Genomic DNA, 25159 nt, shown 5'->3' on the forward strand with positions numbered 1-25159 from the left:
AAAAAAAAAAAAAAAAAAAGCCACAAGGGCTGGTGCTTAGGCATTTAACAAACACCCTGTTAAAGACAGACTTTGATTTGGACAACTCAGTCTCATCAGTCTTGCCTACCTGAGCTTTCAGACAGCGTGTGTGTGAGCTTCTGGCCCATCCGTGTGATGAGACAGAGCAGGGTTTTTCCCTAGATGCACCTGGCCTTTGCAAACAGCTGCCCTAGTATGACCGTGGGGGGTCCATAAAACGAGTCAGGTGATCCCCAGAGCCCAGTGCCTACAACCAGGTGAGAGAGACAGCTGCATGCCTGCGCCTGAGGAGAGCTACAAAGAAGGTGGACAGAGGCTCCTATCTCCTTTCAGACTAGCCTTTGATATCTGCCACCTTCAGGCACTTAAGTTGGGAGAGCCAGGGCTCATACCTCTGGGACAGGTAGGGAGCCACATAGTCTGGTGCTGGAGAGGCTGTCGTCTGTCGTCGCAAGGTGGCAGTCCTTACACACGCAGCGCAGGAATCCGGAGCGCGTGTGCAGCTGGAGCAGAGGCTCTGGCTTCTGTGTGGCCAGAGGGGGGCCTGCAGCCTGTGAGTTACAGCAAGCAGGGAGGGCTGTCAGAAGCCAGGCAGGACGCTGGAGCCACCCAAGCAGCTGCCGCTCTCCTTAGATGTTCTGGGAGCCCAAAGTGATCATGGCCTGGGTCAAAGGAGCATTCCTGGATGTGTTGCTGCTGCTGTTGCTGTCTGCTCAGACCCTGCCCCTAGTAGCAGCGGGAAATTCTCGTAAGTACAGCAAAATGCTTAAAACTTGCTCTAGGCTATCTGGAAAACTTTGCATTTAATTCCTGGTATAATTTGGACCTGAATAGCAGAGCAGAGGTCTGGGGGAAATAAAGAAGCTTTCAAATAAACCCTATATTCATTTGCAATCTGAAAAACTAAAATTTATTTACAATAGACTTTTATCTCCTGAGAGGGTCTAAAATACATAATGTGTATTTAAATTTATTTCTATATCTGAATAACCATTAAGGGAGTGAGTGTTTCACAAAAACAGAAAGAACAATGTTTTTAGGAATTAATTGGCCAACGCTATCATTTATCCCCTTTGAGGACTGGAGCAGTTTCCAGGAATTAAGTCCATTGGAGAAATGACTGGCAGGCATTACATCATTCTGCATCGGTTTAGCTGCAAGCAGCAGTCTTGCAGACCTTGGCAGCTTCAGAGTTAAGATGCTAATTAACTCTTAGATACTGCAGGAATGAAGCACCTATAGACCAGCCTAAATTTCATAGGCCAAATTTGGCACCCTGCTCAAATTGCTCAGGGAAAAAAAACATGTGGGTATTCCCTTCACAGAACAGTGTGTTTCCGATAGTAAAAGTTATTGTTTGAAAACAAAACTTTGCTAGTCATTCCTTACATGGCAATATTCACGTTTAAGAATGTTGTCATTGCGTGCCGTGTTTCTGATTTGGCAAAAACCTAGTATGTTTTTATTTGTAGAATGGTCGGTATTCCAGTGAAATAATGATATTCTAGATAGTTCAGAAAAAAACCAATACTTTTATTTTTTTTATCTTTCATGAAAATGTAAAAAATATGCCTCGATTAAAATTCTACTGATTTAATTCAGCTATGAGTTTAGAAATTTAAAAATATATTCCTCCTTGAATTAAAAATAACTTTTAAAAGTAAGATTTCTTTCTTTTTCTTTTCTTTCTTTTTTTCTTTTCTTTTTTTTGCCAGTCCCATGCATGCATATAATGCAGTCTGGCTCCTCTCCCCACAGAAAGCTTACCTGATATCCTAACAATAACCCCACCTCCCCTTTCCTACTGGTCCCTTTCCCAGATTCATCACTTATGGTTCGGTTTTGCTGCCCATTCAGCTTAACTATGACCATCCACGCCACCACCTGACTGGAACTATTCATACGTTTCCTGCTCTCAGAATCCACTCCTTTTAGTCCAAACCTCATCGAATCAGCTAACAAAGCTAGTTGTCAGGGTTAGAAATGCAGATCACTGAAGGGTAGAATCCCTTGGAGGCAGCTCTCAGGGTTCATCTCAACCTTCTTTAAGAAGTCTGCCATACTCCAGAGTTGTTCATACCCCAAATCCTCAAGTTGGGGTAATGCCCACGTATGATAGTTCAGTCCCTGTATTAAACACCTATTTTCATGCCTTTCTTATCCAATGGTCTTTTTAATTTACAAAATTTATCCCACCTTTGTATAAATTACAAAAAAGTTAAAAGTTCGATTTTGTTTCATAGGAAGGCTTTGTTAATAAAACACAATTAGAACCTAATTTGACGGGGCCTATGATGGCCTATGAAGAAGAAATAAAGGGCTTGTAAGGGGGAAAATCATAATAATCAGCTAGTAAACACATAATGATAAATCGCTAGGGGTCAGTTTTACTATTTGATAAAGAGCTTCAAAAAGCCTTGGCTTGCTTGAGAAAAGGATAGCAAAGGTGAGAAGGCTCTAACACCACCTTTCCCTGTTTTGTTCCACAGTTGAGATTACTTCTCACTTGCAGGGTTGGTTGTATTGACAATAGTTTGCTTAGAATCCAACAGAGAATTAAGAAGCCAACAAAAGTTAAGCTGTTCTCTTTTACAGGGAGCCTTCTGGGAAGGGTAGGAAGCATCTGAGATGAAGCCTTTTGAACACTCGGAAATGTGTTCAAAATGAACTTGGTGAACTTGGCTCATCCTGGCCAGCACTGGGAAACACTGAAAATTTCAGTGCTAATGTTGTGAGATTTCCTTTTTCAATTGACCATATTCAATACATATTTATTTATTCTAAATTATCTTTTAGACTGAATTATCCTTCTAGATTAAACTATATAATAGCCAAATGTGAGACCATCTTGAGAAACAGTTTAACAAAAAAGTCAGTATAGGTATTTGAAAACCTCATTTCTGTGTAGACATCATGACTCGTTTCACACGGTGTTCACCTGGCTTTCCAGAAGCATCCACTAGGGTATTCCAGGGATAATGACATGAAATGGAATCAGGAGAAGAGTGTGCAAACATTTATCATTTTAGGGCTTCTGCGAATTTTATTTGAATGTTAGTTGAATTGACAATTAAGCAGGGAAATTTAAGATATTGCCTAAAGAGAACTACTGGTCTTATCTTCAATCTGAGTGGTCCTTTTCTTTCTGCTTCTTCTTCTTCTTGTTTTATGCCTATTCTGAGTTTTCCTACATTATACTCCATCTTTCTGAAGATGAAACATACCTAAAGATAAGAGAAAAATACTACGTGAGTCTCCTGTGGGTTTGTTTCTGGAATTGGAAGTCCAGGTCCTCAGCTAGAATTTTGTGTTTTATATGTGCAGTTTCTACTATTCATTTCTTCACTTGTTACTAGGGATCTGAACTAAGTCCGGGCTTCATCCCTCTTTGCTGTATCTCTGTGCTGGAATCATGTCTCTCTTCACATCAGGACATCATGGTGGCTGTAGGAGGAGTAGGACAGTACACTGTGGCCTCATTTAACTTAGCTTGATCAAAACTGCTGTCAACCAATGAGTTTGATTATTCTCATAATTTATCTTATCCTATCATGTCACTTCATACCTAGGAGTCAATGAAAGGTCACTTACTGTCCTACTGAGAATAGAAAGAGTAATGAAAAGAATTTACCTCTGGGTGCCAAACCTAAAAATATACAACAAAATAGTTGAGTGCACTGTATAGAGATGCCTAGTGGTAGAAATCATTGTAAGTCTTTTGAATGGTTTTGTGGCTAGAGATAGAGTAACTTTTCAGTGGGTTGGTTTAGTCATTGTTTAGCTAAACTAAATTGTTTCTCTTTTTCCCTAAATAGGTTTATTTCTCGCGATTATATGTCAGTCTTGGAAAGGAAGAACAAATGAGCCACAGTGTGCCCTGTTTAAAGAGAGATTTATATGAGGATGCATGTCAGGAAAATTGCCCACTGTAGTATAGGAATAATGATTTTGGTAGAGGCTTAAATTTTGACATCTTAATACTATCATTCTTAAAATTATTTTGCTAATAACTAATAGACTTAGTTTAGTATTAAATGATATTTGTCTTAGGTTTTTTTCCCTGCCTTAGTAGAATGTCTGGACAAAATAAATTTAAGGGAGAAAGAAGTCAGTCTTCCACTAACAGCCTTCAGATGAAGATGTAGAACTCTCAGCTCTGCCTGTAACATGCCTGCCTGGATGCTACCATGCTCCTATCTTGATGATAATGGGTTGAATTTCTGAACCTCTAAGCCTGTCCCAATTAAATGTCATCCTTAAAAGAGTTGCCTTGGTCATGGTATCTTTTCCCAGCAGTAAAACCCTAACTAAGATACCCTCATAGAGAGGAAATGAAGGCAGCAGGGGTCCAAAGAAAATGGTCCCATTATGATCACAATCAGGAAAAGGGACACTTAATGCTGGTACTCAGTTCATTTCATTGTGGTCCAGTCAAATATCTTTGTTGTAGAAAATGTTCTCTGAAGTGTTCAGGTATAATGAGAACAGTGTTTCTGCCTTCTGTGTGATTTGACATTGTTGAAAATTGTGTACTTCATTGGTTAAAAACATGTGAGATGAAATGTAAAGGAATCATGATACAGAAGAATTACTTTGATGTAATCAAATTCAACAAATTTAGAGCTGAAGGGATATCTCAGAGACTATGAGGATGTACTGCTCTTATAAAAGACCTGAGTTTGTATTGGGTGACTTAAAATGCTTTTAGATCCATTATTTCTAGCATCCTTGTACAGGTGAGGCATGGTGTTTGGAAACATCATATTATATTATTGTCTTTCTGCTAAATCTGCTCTATCATTGTATAAAATAATTTCTATTCCACTTGAAAAATAAAGAAAGCATAAGATAGTGTCTAAAATGATTTGATATATCTGCTAACTGTGATATGATAGCACACAAAAAGAATGTGTGAAACTCATTACATATGACCATGGTCTAAACTGGATTGCAGTGAGTGTACATTTCTAAAGAATGTAGAATTAATTTAGTTTGGTTAAAATTTCATGATAAAACAAATTTTCTGGTAACACGGTTGGAAGAATTTTCTAGAACAGGGCTAAAGAAGATTCCGTGTCTGTACTAGTTAATGATGGCCTTTAAAATAACAGGGAGAGTGACTGAGCTCATCTTACAATCAACACTTTGAAATATTTTTAATATTATGGGTATAGAATGCAATGTCTTATGGAAAAATGAACATTTATATACTATTACAAAACTGTCTTTTCCTGTGTGGATATGATTCTTGTGCTAATTTGAATTGCTTTGCACATGGAAATTGTTTGCAGCTAATTATAAAAGCCTTGGAGCTTCTGAAATTTTATAGCAAAGCTTATTACAAAGCCTAAATTTGCAAACACTGCTAAAACTTAGAAAAAGTTTGAGATTTTCCAACAGAAAAAGATGTTTAGCTTTAAGAAAATTAACCAATTTACTTCCTTCTGTTCTCATTGTCTGTTAACATTTTTAGGTGCCCAAATGATCTTCTAAAATTATGATAAAACTATAAAAGCACCACATAGATTTTCAGATAGTATGAACAACAAAGTGTTGGTGATTTGTTATGTTTATGCATAAAAATCAGCATAAGATACTTATCAATAAAACTTGGTTTCTTAAAATTTTATTTCAGTGTGATAATGAAATATTCTTCTATTCTATATATTATGTTTCTTTTGGAAACAACAAATAAAATTTATTTAAAACACTGATTATATGCATTTGAAACTATTTTCTAGAGGTTTCTAAATGCTTTTTCACACTTTAGGAGCAAGGCAGCATCTTTTTAAGGTTAAACGGCAGAGCACAGCAAAAGGCATGTGGCACTTCCTGATGATGATTAAAAAAAAAAAAAAAAAAAAAAAAAGCAAAGTTCCCTCCACTCAGGCCTCCTTTCTTTCATTGCAACCCACAGTGTGTAACTGACCTTAGGTACTTTGTGTGAGAGAAAATAAAAAATGGATAAAGGGGAAAGAAGGAATCTCCCTGAATAAAGTCAGGAATCTGAAAGGGGGTGGCATTATCATGAGACTACTTACTGCTGATTAGGGAATTAAGGTCATCGAGTTTAGGACAAGTTTGAACTTTGCCATCAGGATAGCTAATTTCTTCTTGTAGTTTCTTCTTTAACAAGCCACCACCAACTCATCTGAATGGCACCAACCACCAACCATGCCTGATGAAACTCTAGCCTTTATATAACCTCTGAAAAGTTTGGAGAATCCCAAACATCACATAATCTCAGAACCTATCTGCAGCTGGCAAAACCTCTCCTCTGATAGAGTATGAGGCAACTCATGGTCGGCTGCTGTGGACAGTCCAAAGCAGCCTGTATCCCCACAGTGAGGATTAAAATAAAAACATGTTCTTGTAATATTTCTGTATTTGTAAAAAAAGCCAAAATTTTAGAATTCTCACTACCTCTGCTATCCCCTTGGAACTGAGAAGCAACAGAATTCTTGCAGACACACTGATGCCTGTGTGTTTGCTCTGCTGTGATGAATAAAGTTCTTTTCTTTGACCCAGGATTCTTTTGCTGATACTTAAGAAAATGACAGTCTAAGTGTTTATCTTCTAATTAGGAAAAGATGGCAGAGAATTTTTTAAACAGTACTTGACAACAAACCTGTCTGTGTTTGTGGCTATAACTGTAACATGAAATAGAAAATAGTGAAGAACTACTACCTATATATTAGCAAGTGATTTATGGAGTAAAAGACATCTGAGTCTCGAGCATTATAGCTGATGCTGTCTTGAGAAGAGGCAAGGAACTCTCCTATTCAATAGCAGGGCTGGGTCCACTGCCATACATTTCATCCAGTTTCCTTGCAGATAAAATCCTGCCATGACAAAGTTTATCTCATTAAACACTACATATTTCTCCATATTTAGCCAAATATATTAATAAGAATCATTAGGAATCATTTCATTGAATTTGAGGAGGAGCACTCAGGTTTAGTTCTACCCTAGGTCTCTGGGCCATTAAAATTCAGAACAAGATAAGGTTGTCCACTTGCTCCATATCTATTCAATATAATACTTGAAGTTTTACCTAGAGAAATAAGACAACCGAAAGAGATCAAGTAGATACAGATTGGAAAAATCTCAATGCTGGTGAGAATGTGGAGAAAGGGGAACACTCCTCTACAGAGGGATCGCAAACTGGTGCAACCACTCTGGACATCAGCCTGGTGTTCCTCAGGAAACTGGAAGTATTTCTACCTGAAGACCCATCTATACCACTCCTGGGCATATATACCCAAAAGATTTTCCTTCACACCACAAGAACACATTCTCCATGATCATAGAAGCCTTATTTATAATAGCTAGAAACTGAAAGCAACCCAGATGTCCCTCAGCTGAAGAATGAATAAAGAATGAATACAGAAAATGTGGTTCATTTACACAATGGAATACTATTCAGATACACACACACACACACACACACACACACATACAATGACATCATGAAATTTTCAGGCAAACTGATGGAACTAAAAAGTACCTCACACAGGATGGTGAGTGACCCAAAAGTACATGCACGACAGAAGCCTATTATAACTGTCCTCTGAGAGACTCTACCAGCAGGTGATTGAGACATATGCAGATACTCACAGCCAAGCATTGGCCTGAGGTCAGCTACCCCTATGTTAGAGTTAGAGAAAGAATTTAAGGAACTGAAGGGGATGACAATCCCATAGGAAGACCAACAGTGTCAACTAACCTGGACCCCTGGTAGCACTCAGAGACTGAGCCATCAACGAAAGAATAAACCTGGGCTGGTATGAAGCCCCTGGCACATATTAGGCAGAGGACTGCCTTGTCTTGCCTAGGTGGGAGAGGATGCACCTAATCCTGTAGAGACTTGATGCCCCAAAGAGGGGGCATGCCAGGAGTACTCTCTCAGGAGCAAAGAGGGGGACAATGGGAGAAGAATTCTTCAAGGGGGAACCAAGAGGAGGGGCAACAATTGGGATATAAATAAACAATAAAAATGTTTAAGGAGGAAAAATTTTAAAAAATAAAATGTGAAAAAAGAAAACCACCCAATGTAATCCACCATATAAACAAACTAAAAGAAAGAAAACCAAGCAAACAAAAACATAATTATCATGCCAGAAAATCCTTGGATCAAATCCAACATTCCTTCATCACAAAAGATCAGGAGTACAAGGAACATATCTAAACAAAATAAAGGCAATTTATAGTAAGCCTATAGCTAGTATCAAATTAAATTAAGAGAAACTCAAACCAATTCTTCCAAAATCCAAAACAGCACGTGGCCATCCGTTATTCTCACTCTATCTATTTCATATAGTTCTAGTTGGAGCAATAAGATGACTGAAGGAGATCGAGGAGATATCAATTGGAAAAGAAGTTAAAGTATCATTATTTGCAGATGATATGTTAATGCACATATACTTCAAGAATTTAAACACGAAACGAAAGAGAGACAATGTATAATTGCTGACCCTCCTTTTGTCTTCCCCAGCAATTTGTAGAATATCAACATTTTCCCACATGCCTTCTAAACGTCTTAAGTTTTCACATGTAAGTCCCAGGGATTTCTTGTTATAGGGAGCAGATCACCATCATCTTTCTCCCTTACCCCAGAGCTACCAGTTACCACAGCAAGTTCCCTTCAGGAGTAAGGTCATTTTTTCTCATCTGTTACTCCCCACCTGTTGCTTTATGTGGCTCCCCAGGAGTGAGGTGTGTCTTCTGTTTTTTAAGGCATCACTCATTTTGTGTGAAACATACTTCAGCATTTCAGCATGTGTACATGGAAGAATGTTGGGTCCTTAAATATAACAAAGACTTGTCTCTAGTATTTAATTTAGAGGCTATGGTGTCTGACATTTGCCATCACAAAAGTTTTCACTGAGTCAGTGCCTACAGGTCCTTTGCTTTGGGAATCTAAAGAACTAATTTTATAGACAATGAAGAGTGAGGTTAAAATAAGGCTGAAGTCAGAGAGTTTGAAGAAAGTGGATTACTGTAAAGAGAAATTAATTCTTAGAAGGGTCTCAGAGTAGGGTTGTCATTTAGCTAAATGACTAGAATCATTTTTTAATATATAATTTATGGTAGAAAAGGTAGAAAGAAGAAAAGAATTTCTACTGAGATTGGTTAATCATTCAGGCGCTTCATGGGCTAAGCCTGTGGGAATCGATGTGCTCTTATTATATCCCCTTGGTCCAACCAAGGGGCTCCAATGGAGCCAGTGAGAGACTGCTGAGACGGGCTTTGTTTCCTCGGACCCTACCTTCCTCTTCTCTGTTTAGCTTGGCTATTTCGTACTCAGCATACTGTTCCTGGCTTCATTTTAAGCCTAAAGTACCTTTTAACCCTTGCATCTGTTTGTATCCTAATTGCTCCAGGGCAGAGCTAAAAGCTGAATTTGAGCCCTAGAGTAACAAGCGTTGAAGAACAGATTGCAGGGTGAGCTGGGGCATTGAACACAATGTAGCCTTGAGCCTTTTCACACAGGCTCTTTGTTCCCTTAAATAGAAACCAAGACTTGTTATTTATTAATGAATGTCTAGCCATAAGCTTTGGCTTATTCCCTGACTAGCTCATAACTCAATTACACTTTTATTATAACCTGAGTTCAGCTATGTGGCTGTTTTCTTCTCCCTGTCTTCTTACGTGTGTTCCCTTAACATTCTAGGGTGAATCTCTCATGTCCCCAATTCCCAGAATTCTCTCTATCCCTGTAGGTTGTCCCACCTTCTAATTCCCACCTTAGCTTATTGGCATAAGCTTTTTATTGACAAGTGATGTTTATAAGAGATTCTCTCTACAAGTATTGAGAAATAAAGAACGTGGGTAGAAGGGCTCTAACTCAAGGTTTCAGTGACATTGGATGACTAGTGTTAATTAGCCTGGACACTTGCATTCAGTAAATGGTGATTAAGTAAGCCACTCTAATTAAAGGAGGGAGTTCATCTGAGAAATGCAGGATCCAACTGTAATGTAGTGGTGGTGAACAAGAACCAGAGGAAGGAAATGAGAGCTGAGGCATTACATTTAACCTCCAGAACACATTTAACAGAGGTTCATTTGTTTAAGACTCTTATTTGTGTGACCTGTGCAATGCAATATTTTAAAATGATTTCCACTATGGTGGTTTGCAAAGTGTTTTTGTGGAGTGGTCAGTAATGGAGGCTGTAAAAATTAGTTACCTAGACTTGGGTAATCAAGAAAGATGCAGTTTAAAGGTAGTAAAGAGCTAGAGGTTGGGCAAGGAGTGAGACACTATCTTCTGAACATGACAGGATTCTCATACTCATGAACTCACAGCAGCTGTGCATGACAGGATTCTTGTACTCATGAACTCATAGCAGCTGTGACTACCCATGTAAGACCTTCTTAAGAAAAAGCCAGTCGGTCAACCTTCCAACACAGAGTGAGGAAGAGACTCTGGATCTCAAACCTTAGATGAAAAACTATTAGTAGTTGATGTCTACTGAGGGAGGGAAAGTATTCTTTAAGAGTTTGGTCCCTTGTCAATCAACTGCACTCCAGACCCATATAAAAATTTTAACCCAGTGAGTTACAAAAATTTAGAAGAGGACATGACATTGGGCAGGGGTGGAATGGATTTGGAAGGAATTGTAGAAAAGAATGGGATTGAATATGGTCAAAATACATTGTATGCGTGGTTCTAAAAGAATTAATAAACTATTCTGTTTAAAAAGAATTAGTTACATAATTGACCTAGGTAGAATATTGGTGTAATCATGGTAAGGCTACTGCTTTTACATGAACAATAATTTTTGGTTATTTATTGACTGTGGACAAAAGACATGGGTTAAAGACTAAGGGCAGTATATCCATTGGGTGTCTTTCAATTATAGGTGATGAAACTTAAACAAGCTTGAAGAAGAAGAAGGGGAGTCAAGTTCCTTGATTCACAAAAGCATGTTGGGGAGGGGGATGAGGAACTAAATAGACAGATATCAAGGCATGTAATACACCTTCGATACCCTTTAACAAACTGTCTTAGTTAGGGTTTTGTGGCTCTGAACAGAAACCATGGCCAAGACAAATCTTATAAAGGACAACATTTAATTGGGGCTGGTTTACAGGTTCAGAGGTTCAGTTCAGTATAATCATGGTAGGAACATGGCAGCATACAGGCAGGCATAGTACAGGAGGAGCTGAGACTTCATCTTCATCTGAAGGCTGCTATGTAGCTAGGACTAGGGTACTAAAGCCTGAGCCCACAGTAACACACCTACTCCAACAAAGCTACACCTCCCAAATAGTGTCATGCCCTGGGCCAAGAATATACAAACCATTACCTTACAAAGCATTTTTTAAAAAGCACAACCTGAGCTAATGAGGATTACTTCAATATAAGAGTGACATTTAAGAGGTGCCAGACTGAAAAGCAGGGTCACCCTAGGAAGGTAGAGGTGCTAGACAAAAAGGAAGAACCTGTTAATTCTATCAGCAAGTGTCTCCAGGTACTGCCTCTGCAGAAGTCACCAGAATAAGGCTTTCTAGCTTTCCATCAGCCAGTGCCTTTGATGAATCCTGGCCTATGTATGGTAGGGAAGTCTGATTTGAACACAGACTATCTTGTTTTACTGTAGGGTTACTCTGTGCATACCTGAAAATCCCCATGTATCACATTTAGTTTAAAGTAGCCTCACGTTACTGATGTATTTATATATCTTGTAAAATCAGGAAAAAAATGTAGACCATGAGGAAATTTTGATGCTAATGGGTGGTGAATACAGTTTTTCTCTACATTAAGGTAAAGATTATACAGCCATATGCATTGGTTAAAGATAACAGGACTATATCTGTTTCAAATAGCAAATAAATTCATTAATAATTTCACTCTATTAACACAGATATTAAAAATCTTAAAATATTAAAAGAGTAATGTTTACCCTGTTTTCAAATGTGTATGTTCACATGCATGTGTGGTATATGTGTGTATGTGTTCATGTGTACAGGGATTGTTTTTGGCAACTATAACACCTTATTTTTTGAGACAGGATTTCTCACTAAGCCTGGAGCCCACAGATTGATGAGTACCATTTTACCATCAGTCTACAGGGACAATTCTGTTTCTGTTTCCTGGGCTCTGGGATTACAGGCATGTTTTGATGCATCTGGCTTTTACATGGATGCTTAGGATATGAATGCGGGTCTTTCTCATACTTTCTCAGCAAGCCATTTACTGACCGAGCCGTCTCTCCAGCATGCATACTATCATTTTAAACTATGATAGTCCTGATCCTCTGTGTTAATATTCCTTGTGCTTTCCCGCTGACAGACGATTGTGATGCTCCGTTGGCTTCTTCCTTGCCCCAGTCATCCTTCAGCAGCTCCTCACAGCTGTCCAGCAGCCACGGCCCTGGCTTTGCAAGACTAAATCGAAGAGATGGTGAGTGTGATTCTTGCTTCATATTGATCCTTGGTAAATTCTTTTTGGATTTTTCATTTAATAAAATAATCTTAATTAATTGGCACTTCATAGAAGGAAATAACATCCCAAATAAGCACATTTCTTCACACTAGAAAGTTTGAGGGCGAATTTGGCATGAGATATTGATCCCTGCGGTCCCCTGGTCTGGCCCATCCTCCCTTTGAACAACCTGCCTCCTGTCTACAAGCATTTGAGCACTTTAATCTTTCTTTTTTTTTTTAACGACTTTATTTTGCAAAACCAAGATAAATGTACAGATTTTAAACATTTTTTGCTTAAAATTATACATTTTTGTCAGTACTGTTTTTTCAGACATTAAAATAAATTTTACATAAAACCATGTGAATATATTTTTTAGTCAGTACTTGATTTTTTTCAAGGGCTTGACAGTATGCATTGAAAACCTACTAGTTACAATAAGCGTAAAGTACATGTAAAACAAAACGCAACATGGAAATAGTCAAAGTCTTCTTGTTTTGTGAATATATGTATATTTTTTGTTTTCTTTATTTCTTGGACTTCATACAGTCTGTGAGTTGTTTCTGGGAGAGTGCAAGCCTCTGGGGTTAGCATCCCACTATCAGTGACTGCATATTATGTCTGTTCTTTTGTGACTGGGTTATCTCACTCAGGATGATCTTCTCTAGATGCAGCCATTTTCTTAAGAATTTGGTTAAGTCATTGTTTCTGGTGGCTGAGTAGTATTCCATTGTGTATATGTACCACAATTTTTGTATCCATTCGTCTTCTGAAGGACATCTGGGATCCTTCCAGCTTCTGGCTATTATAAATAGAGCCGCTATGAACATTGTGGTGCATATATCTCTGCACTTTAATCTTTCGACATTTAAGAAATACTGAAGGTTTCAACATCTCCCCTTCGTTTGCTTGTCTTGGGTTTGCTTCTATCTTTTTCTTCTACTTTAAATGTGCATTTCTTCTGTGTGTTGCCTCCAGATTATTTAGTCAACTTTATTTTTACAAAAAATTGAAATAGGAACTTTAAAAAAAAGTTTTATATTTTAAGTACAATTCTCAGTTTCTCATCATGGATTGATTCTTTTCATCATACACCAGAAATTATAAGCATATAATGTTTTATTCATACTCCATGGTAGAGCTTGTAGTTGTATTTGCAAGCCCATCACATAAGGAGTGTGTTTTCTTTTGCATATGTTTAGATTGAAGTGTAGGAAATCAGATGTTAACTTGCTGTATGCTGTGGTCTGGATAAGTGTCCTTTATGAACCCCTTTGTTAAAGGCTTATTACCAACCTATCACACCATTGTATAAATATGGAGTCTTTAAGTGGTACAGCCTTACAGAAAAAGGTTAAATAATAAAAGCATTGCTTAAATGTCTTTCACTACTTCCTGACTATGATAAGATGAGGGATTTTCCCACCTGATGGTCTTCTACTTATTTGCCATGACCAATACACTAATTGGGCCAACCAACCATGGACTGAAATTTCTAAACTGTGAGTTAACATACGTTTTTTTCTCTTCTTAAGTCAATTGTCTTGTTGTTGCGTTACAATAATAAAAGGATAACACATTGTATAAAAACTGAACTTTGACACTGACAATGTACAATCCTGGAAAAAACCAGTATGAAGAATATTTGAGTAAATCTCTAGAGCTCCCTGTAGCTATAGCTCTTCCTGATGTCAAATCAAATTTTGTATTAAAGTTCAGTTCAAGGCTGTGAGGATTCTCTATCACAGGGAATGTTTTTATTCTGATTCTTGTTCAAATTCTTGCAGCTTATACAACACTAAAGCATGATATCAATCTTAATAAAATGTACTTTCATGTAAATGAAAGAATAGGCCTACTTTATTACTTTTATTACTTTAGTTAGCTAGCAACCAAGTTTATGACAGTTCATTGTCATTTTTAATTGGTTTTGATATTGTTCCCTCCATTATGTTAATTTATCCTGTGATATTCAGCAAAGAATGTTCAATTTGGGAGTGACATATTGTAGGTTGTAGATTATCATTAGAGTTTTAATTAACCATTATTAGATTCACAATGGTCTTCAGAAGAATCACTGAACAAGTATCCTGATCATAAATAGTAAAACTAATAAATAAATGACCTTATGTCACAGACATGAAAGCAGTTATCCACTGGAGTATAAAGATTTTACAGTTTAAAAAAGCAGTCTGAAAACATATAGCCATCAGAATATGAGTTATACAGCCTCATATTCCGTCTCCATGTCATGGACTGTACCATGCCAGCATCTGTGGCTGCTACTAAAACTCCCGGATGACGAGTGAGAACGGTGACTAATGAATAAATTTTTGTTGACACATTTTAAGGAACCATCATCTACACCTTTTAAGTGACTTTATTCATGTGTCTTGGAGTCTAAGAAAATAGTTTTTTTTTTTTATAAATTTGTCTTAACTATTCTCATTTTGTGTGCAAGACCCAATTTCTTCATCAAAGATTTTCTAAGTAATGAGCATAATTGAAAGCTGCTTTCTGTTAAGGCCTGAATGTAAACTGCTCTCTACATGTTCATGTGATTGGATACTTGGTCCCCATCTGGTGGCATTGTTTTGAGAAGTTGTAAAAATTCTGCATTTGTAGCAGTTGTGTATGAGGGTTCAGTCCCTGCCAGAACCATTGCTTTCTGCTCCATGGCAGAAAAATGAGCAAAAAGTGCCTCCCACTCTCCAAGTGCCAACTGGACAAAGCCAAGTCTTCTAAACTGAGTCTGTGAAAAAAAAATGTGTGCCCTTCCTCAATTATTTTGCAAGTGTTTAATTGCCATGGTTTGAAGAACATCTGATATACTTTCTACTTATGAAAATGAATTACTCTGATTTTTTTTGATGAATTAGAATGCAGTTATTTAAATGTCTTTTTATGTTTTCATAGTTTGATATAACTTACAATTTAATATTTCAATAATTAACAACAATAATAATATACATGTCTTAGTTAAGGTTTCTATTACTGCAATAAAACACCATGACCAAAAAGCAAGTTGGGGAGAGAAGGGGTTTATTTGGCTTACACTTTAGATCATAATCCATTATTGGAGGAAGTCAGGACAGGAACTAAAATGGGGCTGGAACTGAGAGGCAGGAACTGATGTAAAGAACATGGATGGATGCTGCTTACTGGCTTGCTTTACATAGCTTGTTTAGTCTGCTTTTAAACAGATCCAGGCCTACTAGCCCAGGGAGGTCGCCACCCACAATAGGCTGGGCCATCTCCCATTGATCACTAATTGAGAAATTTAGATCTCATGGAGGAATTTCCTCAAGGGAGGCTCCTTCCTCTCTAATGACTCTAGCTTGTGCCAAATTGGCACATAAAACCAGCTAGTACATTGCATATCATATTTTAGCCATTTATTGCTATTATTATCATTATCACAATCATGGTTTGTATAATATGTGTGTGAGTATTTACACTCACATGTAGTGACACATATGTAGAGATCAGGGGACAACTTTGGAGTTGTCTCTCCTTCCACCTTTAAATGAACATAGGTCAATAAGCTCACAAAATAAGCACCTTTACCATTTTGTCACCTAAAATGTGGATTATTTAAGACAAATATTACACATACTTTCATTCTTTAAATTTAAATTTAATTTATTTATATTTTTTAACTTTTTGAAACAGTCTTTCTGTATATCCTACACAAGCCAGGAACTTTTGATCCTGTTGTTTCTGTTTCCCTGGTGTTGGAATTACTGGCATGTAACGCCATGACTATTTGTAAATAATGATGGACTACAGGATGATAATTCAATGCATGCATGTAAAACACACCATATGTAACAATTAAGCAGCATGCTTAGCATCTGTTTTCCTGAAATGATCATTTGTTTAGGTTGAGACCTTTCACACTTTTTTTGCTTTGTTTTTTTTATCAAATATGTAATAATACTTTATAAACTGAAAGTACACACTTAAGACCAAAATTAGGTGTCCAGAGTGACATTTATAGGAAAAGGTAGGATTTCAGGGTAGGAAATAATGATCACTCGTGTCTTCATTGGCAGCCCCTGGAAGTGGTTGGTAGTGTGCTTTTTGAAGGTGTTTCTCCATGTGCAGATGATGTCTGTGCAAAAAAAAAAAAAAAAAACAGGAGTCTATAATTGTGCACTTGAGCCAAGAAACTTTGAAGACATAAAATGAGAATGTTCGAGGCGCTTGGACAATCCTTCACCAGGAACAGAGGAGATCCAGCGTCACAGGCCTGGTGAGAAGGCCTTCTGAGTAGCCAGGGGACAGAGAGATCTCTGCCGAGCATGCGGAAAGTGCGACCCTGTCCGGCTTGATGCAGGGAACCAGGAACCCGGCATTGGGCTCTCTGTTCCCATAGGGCTGCTTTTGGGTGCAGAACAGGTGCTTGGACCATCCGCCACCAGGAACTGAGGAGATCCAGAGACATGGACCTGGCAAAAAGGCCTTCTGAGTAGCCATGGGGCAGAGAGATCTCTGCCCAGCACGTGGAAAGTGCTTCCCTGCCAGGCTTGATCCAAATAGGTTGGACCAGAAAAGAAATTCCTCCCGACACATAATAGTCAAAATACCAAGTGCCCAAAGCAAAGAAAGAATACTAAAAGCAGTAAGGAAAAAAGGTCATGTAACATATAAAGGAAGACCAATCAGAATCACACCCAATTTCTCAACAGAGACTATGAAAGCTAGAAGATCCTGGACAGACATCATGCAGACCATAAGAGAGCACAAGTGTCAGCCCAAACTGCTATACCCAGCAAAACTCAATCACCATAGATGGAGAGACAAAGATATTCCAAGACAAATCTAAATTTACACAATATCTGACCACAAACCCAGCACTACAACGAATTATAGGTGGAAAACCCAATACAATGAGGGGTACTACATCATAGTAAAAACAGGAAAACTCCTAAGCAAGAAAACCAAAAGAAGAAAGAGACACAGACACAATTCAACCTACGAAAGCCATAATACAGGAAATAGCAACTACTATTCCTTGATATCTATTAACATAAATGGACTTGACTCCCCAATAAAAAGACATAGGCTATCAGACTGGATACATAAACAAAATCCAGCATTTTGCTGCATACAGGAAACTCATCTCAGAGACAAAACAGACACTATCTCAGAGTAAAAAGTTGGGAAAAAAAAAAACTTCCAAGCAAATGGCCCTAAGAACCAAGCTGGAGTAGCCATAATCAGATGGAACATTACCTAACTCTTTTTTTGAGGCTACAATAACCCTCATTCCTAAAGCACACAAAGACCCTACAAGAAAAGAGAACTTCAGATCATTATCACTTATGAACATTGATGCAAAAATACTCAACAAAATCCTTGCAAACCGAATTCAAGAACACATCAAAATGATCATTCACCATGACCAAGTAGGCTTCATTCCTGGGATGCAGGTATGGTTTACATACAGAAATCCATCTATGTAATCCACTATATAAACAAACTCAAAGAAAAAAAAACACATGGTCATCTCACTAGATGCTGAGAAAACATTTGACAAAATTCAACACTCCTTCATGATAAAAGTCTTGGAAAGAACTGGAATCCAAGGCCCATACCTAAACATAATAAAAGCAATAAATGGCAAACCAGCAGCCAACATCAAACTTAACGATGGGAAACTTGAAGCAATCCCACTAAAATCAGGGACTCGACAAGGCTACCCACTCTTCCCCTACCTGTTCAACATAGTACTGGAAGTCCTGGCCAGAGCAATTAGACAGCAAAAGGAAATCAAAGGGATACAAATTGGAAAGGATGAAGTAAAAACATCACTGTTTGTAGATTACATGATAGTGTACTTAAGTGATCCCAAAAATTCCATCAGAGAACTCCTACAGTTGATAAACAAGTTCAGCAAAGTGGCTGGATATAAAATTAACTCAAACAAATCAGTAGCCTTCCTCTACTCAAAGGACAAACATGTGGAGAAAGAAATTAGGGAAAAGATACCCTTCACAATAGTCACAAAAAATATGAAATACCTTGATGTGACTCTAACTATGCGAGTGAAGGACCTGTATATCAAGAACTTCAAACCTCTAAAGAAGCAAATTGAGGAATTTCTCAGAAAATGGAAAGACCTCCCATGTTCATGGATTGGAAGGATCAACATTGTAAAAATGGCCATCTTACCAAAAGCAATCTACAGATTCAGTGCAATTCCCATTTAAATTTCAACTCAATTCTTCATAAAGTTGGAAAAGAGCAATGTGCAATTTCATCTGAAATAACAAAAGACCTAGAATAGAGAAATCCTTACTCAACAACAAGGAAACATCTGCGGGAACCACTATCCCTGACCTCAAGCTATATTACAAGGCAATTGTGCTAAAAACTGCATGGTACTTGTACAGATATAGGCATGTGGATCAGTGAAATAGAATAGAAGATCCAGAAATGAGCCCTCACATATATTGTCACCTGATTTTTGACAAAGGTACTGTAAACATTCAATGGAGAAAGGACAGCCTATTCAACAAATGGTGTTGGTCCAACTGGCACCCAGCATGCAGAGGAATGAAAATAGACCCTTTCTTATCTCCTTGTACAAAGCTCAAGTGCAAGTGGATCAAAGATCTCTAAATTAAACCAGGTACACTGAAACAATTAGATGAGAAAGTAGGGAAAATCTTAGAACAAATAGGCATAGGAGAAAATTTCCTGAACAGAACACCAATGGCTCCTGCTCTAAGGTCAAATATCAACAAATGGGACTTAATGAGATTGCAAAGTTTCTGCAAGTCTAAGGACACTGTCAAGAAAACAAAACAGCAGCCAACAGAATGGGAAAAGATCTTTACCAACTCCACATCAGATAGAGGCCTAATATTCAAGGTATACAAAGAACACAAGAAGCTAGACACCAGAGAAACAAACAACCCTATTAAAAAATGGGATACAGAGCTAAACAAAAAGTTCTCAATTGAGGAATATTGAATGGGTGAGAAGTATCTAAGGAAGTGCTCGACATCATTAGCCATCAGAGAAATGCAAATCAAAACAACCCTGAGATTCCACCTCACACCTGTCAGATTGGCTAAGATCAAAATTCAGATGACAGCAGATGCTGGTGAGGATGTGGATAAAGAGGAACACTTCTCCATTGTTGGTGGGATTGTAAACTGGTACAACCACTCTGGAAATCAGTCTGGCGATTCCCCAGAAAATTGGATGTAGTACTACCTGAAGATCCAGTTATTCCACTTCTGGGCATATACCCTAGAGAATTTCCAACATACAATAAAGACACAAGCACCACAATGTTCATAGCAGCTCTATTTATAATAGCCAGAAGCTGGAAAGAACCCAGATGTCCTTCAGTAGATGAATGGATACAAAAATTGTGGTATATTTACATTATGGAATACTACTCAGCTATCAGATCAATGACTTTATGAAATTCTTATGAAAATAGATATATCTAGAAAATATCATTCTGAGTGAGGTAACCCAGTCACAAACGAACAGACATAATATGCAGTCACTGATAATTGGATACTAACCCCAGAATGCTCTGAACACCTCAGAAACAACTCACAGACTATATGAAGTTCAAGAAAAGAAAAAAAGAAAAGAAAAGAAAAGAAAAAAACATTATGCTCAATCCATACACACCAAGAAAACTTTGACTAATTCCAGGTTACACCCTGTTTTCCATGTACTTTATGCTCATTGTAACTAGTAAGATCTTTATGCATACCATGAAACCTTAAAAAGAAAAAAACAAGCCTGACAAAAATGTATTTTTATACTTTTTGCAAAAATGCTTAAAATTTGTACATTTATCTTTGTTTATAACATAAAATATTCAATCTAAAAAAAAAGAGCAAACTGATCAAGTTCTCATTATTTTAGGATCTGACAACTGCTTCAGATATGCTCCAAGCAGTATCTCCTCGCCCATGGAAAGGCCAGGTCCTTTTAGGAAATAAAATTGATGAGTTTTACTTGATGATTATTTTTTGTTGATCAAACTATTATGTCCAATTATTTAAGAGTTTGTCTTTAGATATTTTCTTATCTAATAGTTTTACTGAAAATTTTTTAACTATTTAAGAATTAAATTATTCTTATGATGATTATGTCAATGTTGCCATCAATTAAAAAAAAAAAAAAGACAAATTCCTTGTGCTTAAAGGGAGATGTCAACATATGATGCCAAACATTTGTTGAGCTCCGAAGTCTTGCCCTTATGGAAAGTACCAAGAAAGAACAGTGGGTGAGGTCTTGTTCCATGCTCAAGAATCAGTTCACATTCTCCCCGTGGCTTTCATGTAATCCTTTCTAGTCTTTACAGACCTCCTCTATCTATTTTCATAGCTCTTCATGGGTATAATATCTCACTTGTTAAGAATGGTACAATAAACCGCCCCTTACCTGTGTCTCTTCCACCCATTTGCCTTTATCAGAAACAATGAAGTTGAAGTTCTCATCTAAACATGGTCTGGTGATGGTTAAAAGCACACAAGAAGTTAATAAATTATGACCAACATGAAGTAATGATTTTATTTTAGGAACCAGTTATCCAGGTGTGGATACGGTAGTTTATGGGCAGTGTTTGAAAATGATTATAGGTTTTAAGTGGGTCCCAAATGGCCTGCTGACCAGCAAGTAAAATCAATGTTTCATCTAACCAAATTTCAATATACAAACCCCAAATTTTCCATTGTGGGCATTTTAAACTATGGTTCCCTATACAAGCTCCTGGAAACCCTGGATATCCTCATAGTGAGGGCCAGATGGGTGCATCTGTGTCTGCTAATTTTATCACCATATTTGAAAATTGTTTTTATCCCAGTACTTCTGGAATCAGGGATACATCTTCTCATTTCCAGACATTCCAACTAGTAACTTTCTTCATTGCCTTCTTTGTATCTGTCTTTATCTGATAAAAACATAGCTAGCTCATCCTCCCTCTAGGGTCTCCCTGCTGAAACACCACTCTCAAAGAGCTATCCAGTAGTTATAATCTCCAGTCTCCTGGTCATGAGCAGAGCTATCCCCTAGGAATCCATGATGAAGGTGGACATGTCCTATAGCAAACTGATAGTTCAGGGACAACTGGTTAGGCTTGGGAACTTTGTCAATTCATCTTACATCCATCTAACTATTCTGCCCTGGATAGTTAAATACTGGACTTCAAATGAAGTCTTGTTTGCAACTCAAACATTACAAAAGAAATAAAAGAATGTTAACTTTGGGCAGAAATTATTAATGCTAGAAAATATAAGTACTTTTGGGAAGTATTACTTACTGCACCAAACAGAAGAGATAAAGCCTTACTCTAGAATTTACAGCTGGTAAGCTCAGCAGCAGCAGCTGTGTGGTAGGGAAATTTCATGAAAAATTACACGTTACAGCTCTGAACCTTTAATGTCAGCTCATTTGAAGAGAAACTGGCCTGTTACAGATTTTAAGATGCCCGAAATTGGTTTGCATTCACATATCTTTCATATTGCTTGACTTGAAGATAAAAGTCACCATGTGGCCTATTTCTGCAAAAACTACACCTAAAATAAATGGACAAAGCCTCAGTACAAGAAATAAGATTTTTATCAGGTTTGGAGAAAATGTGTTGATGACTGTGTTGGCATTGGGACAGCCCCTTCCCCCAGTGATGGCCCCACCCATAGGTGACAGGAACCTGGCACATCAATTGCCATGGAAACAGCCAAATCATTCCCAGAAGACATCAGCTCAAAATCCCACCTCCACCTGGGAGCAAGTGACATCACTACCCCTACAAAAGACTGAAACCCCTCCTCCTCTCTCTCTTTTTCCTCTTCTCTTGACCTTGACCCCTGCCCCATCCTGTTCTATTAACCCTCTCCACGTGGAACCGTGTTCGTTTGGTGTGGTCTGTCCTGGCATAGGCCAAGAAATCTAATTAAAAGCAGACTGTATGAGAGAAATGCAATATGGACATGGAAATGAAACAGTGAATTATGTCAGCATCATATGCTTTGTTCCTTAATTGTTTATTTATATTTTTGTGTGTTGTGTATATGTATGCTATATATGTGTGTGCATGAACATGTGTGTGGAGGCTAAAGTTTGCTCTCTTATCCTAATCTACACTCTTCCTCTCATTTTTGAAGCTGAACCTGGCGTTTATCAGGTAGGCTACACTGGCTGGCCAGTGAGGCCGGGGGATCCTCCTGTGTCAGCTTCCCCAGTACTGGGATTGCAGGCACAGACACAAACCACAATCCCCGAATTTTTAAGTAAAGTGCTAGTGACTAAACTCATACCTATATGCCTTCAAGGCAAACACTATTTTACTGAGGTGTCTCCATAACCTATATCTATTTTAAAGTAACTTTTGGGGGACAATAAATGAGAAGTTTTGAATATATTCTGTGCATTAGGGAAGTAATATCTTTATATGATAAATGCATGTGGCTCCAGGCCTGGTTTCTCCATAATCAGTAATTGACACCCAGCATATAATTAATTGTGACGTCATCATCACTGGTTTTATTATGCTTGTTAATAAGATGGTCTGTATTTTGTTTAGTTCTCAGATATACACAGAGGCGAGCTGGTAGCACCTTTTGTGTTAGGTCTGCCCTTGTGTGCTAGAGTTATGTCTGTGTAATTTGTGAAAAACTTATGTCTTATTTTAGGCAGTTTTGAAATAGTCAGTGTATTGCTTTGTGCGCTGGCTAGAGATTTATTATTTGTTCTATTCAGGCCCTCTCCTGGAGGTATTTTTATTAGCATATTCGGCCAAAGTTTAATGTTATTCAGATTCCCTGATTCTTATGTTGATTTTCAAAAAGATAGGCCTTTCCAAGATCGGGAAAAGAAATTTCTTTGGGATAGTCTTTCAATCTCACCCTGCATTTTATAAAAATTGATAAGCTAGAGTAAACAGGAAGTTATTTTAAGGGAAGAAAATACAAGATGCCTAAAAAATTTTCTCCCCTCACCTTTTCTATTTACATTTATTCTGAAGGCAATATTGTTGGTGTTTTGGTATGTTGTTGTTGTTGTTGTTGTTGTTGTCAGAGTAGAAAGGTGTTGCATCAACAACGAATGAGTTGTTGTCCTCAACTGTGCTTTTGGGTTCTGTTCAAATGAGGTTTCCTTTAGGCTGGAATTTCGTTTTGTTTTATATACTCAGTCTTTTTTTTCCCCCGAATACATTTTTAAGGTTGTAATTAAGTATTTGTGGGTACTTCTAGATACACTTATAGATATACATATATGTATATATGTAACAATAATATAGGAAAAGAGGCTATTAATTTGAGGGGATAGGAGAGAGACTAGGAGGGGCTGTAGGGAGGTAGGGGGGATGTGATACAGTTCTATTTTAATTAAAAAATATGTATTTTTTTTTTCTTTTTGTTGAGCTTCACACTCAGTCTTAAGGAAAGAATGTCTACCCCTGTTAGAAACTTGGAATTAGAATACCTCTGACCATGGACCTTTGGGACATGTGTTTTGTATCTTACAGTGAAACTGCTTTAACATAAAGGAGCATATGGCAATTTCTTAGAAATTGGCTACCTATAGACCAGGAAGGGTATGAGCTTTTTGGCAATATAACAAAATATTGGAACTTCTAAAGAGAAAAGTTTTTCTTTGGGTAAGAATTTTAGAGCCATAACTCCATTACTGATGGGCTCACATCTGTTTGGCTCTGTGGTGGCACATCCCGATGGAACACCTATTTGAATAAAGCCATTCGACTTATAACTAGGAAACAAAATCAGAAAGGAGGGACCCAGATCTCACAGTCCTTTTCCAGAATACTTCTATGATGAGCTAATGACCTCCCATAATGCCTAACCTCCCAGATGTTCCCTCACCTTCTACTAGTCCCTAGGGACCAATTAAAATATTCAGGCCTTTGAGGGACACTTACGAAAAACACAAGCAATACATATTGGTCTAAAGAGAGAAAACACCTTTTGACCTAATCTTTTAAATCCTTTGAACATGCAATTTCAAACCCGACTAAAATCATGTCTATAGCTCTTATTATGAGACTTAAGTGAGAATCTTAAGAAGCCCTTGTGCATTAGTACATGTAGTTGACATGTGCCTTTAATCCCAACACTTGGAAGGCAGAGGCTGATAGATCTCTCAGTTAGAGGCTAGTGTGGCCTACAGAGTGAGTTCTAGGACAGCCAAGGCTATACAGAGAAACTGTCTAAACAAACAAACAAACAAACAAACAAAATCCCATACAAAAATATAAGCAGAAATCTAAGACTATCAAAAATAATATCTGGCATGAAACTTACGTATGAATTAAAGGCCATGCTTATCACATAACACAGAGAAATTACTGTGTGATTGTAATTGTTGCTGATTAGAAGAACATGGGAATCAGTTAAAGAATTTTTTAATGCTTGTATAAAATGACTAGTATTAAAAATGAACGGTTGAAGCATAGGAATTTTTTTGTGATATTAGCTGCAGCAGTTGTTCTAGACCAGAAATACTCTGTGTGGCTCTGCAGACACAGCACATATCCTTCCAAGAAAGAAAAGGGAACACTCTCTTATCTGTACAAATAATTAATCCAGGAAAAAAGGGAGATGTGTTGGATCAACCTGAAAACAATGTATAAGGTTATACCTTTATTTAATAACTATAACAACATAATTAGTGGTTTTCCCATAAGAAGAGAAAACACATTTGGTGCTAATTTTT

The 25159-nt window shown here is 37.6% G+C and overlaps 1 protein-coding gene across 1 annotated transcript in view; it reads left to right on the forward strand.

Annotated features, from left to right (window-relative positions):
* Nucleotides 1–678: 678 nt before the first annotated feature.
* The window catches only part of LOC308414301 (contactin-associated protein-like 3), a gene marked incomplete at both ends in the record, with an annotated part of 178591 nt that continues 154110 nt past the window's right edge, over nucleotides 679–25159 (forward strand). Inside the window, 2 exons of the mRNA XM_080909517.1 lie at nucleotides 679–769; nucleotides 12317–12427. Of these exons, the coding sequence (XP_080765643.1) occupies nucleotides 679–769; nucleotides 12317–12427 (202 nt within the window). The remainder of the gene's footprint in view (nucleotides 770–12316; nucleotides 12428–25159) is intronic.

Source organism: Micromys minutus (genome assembly GCF_963924665.1).
Source record: "Micromys minutus genome assembly, chromosome: 1".
Lineage (NCBI taxonomy): Eukaryota > Metazoa > Chordata > Mammalia > Rodentia > Muridae > Micromys > Micromys minutus.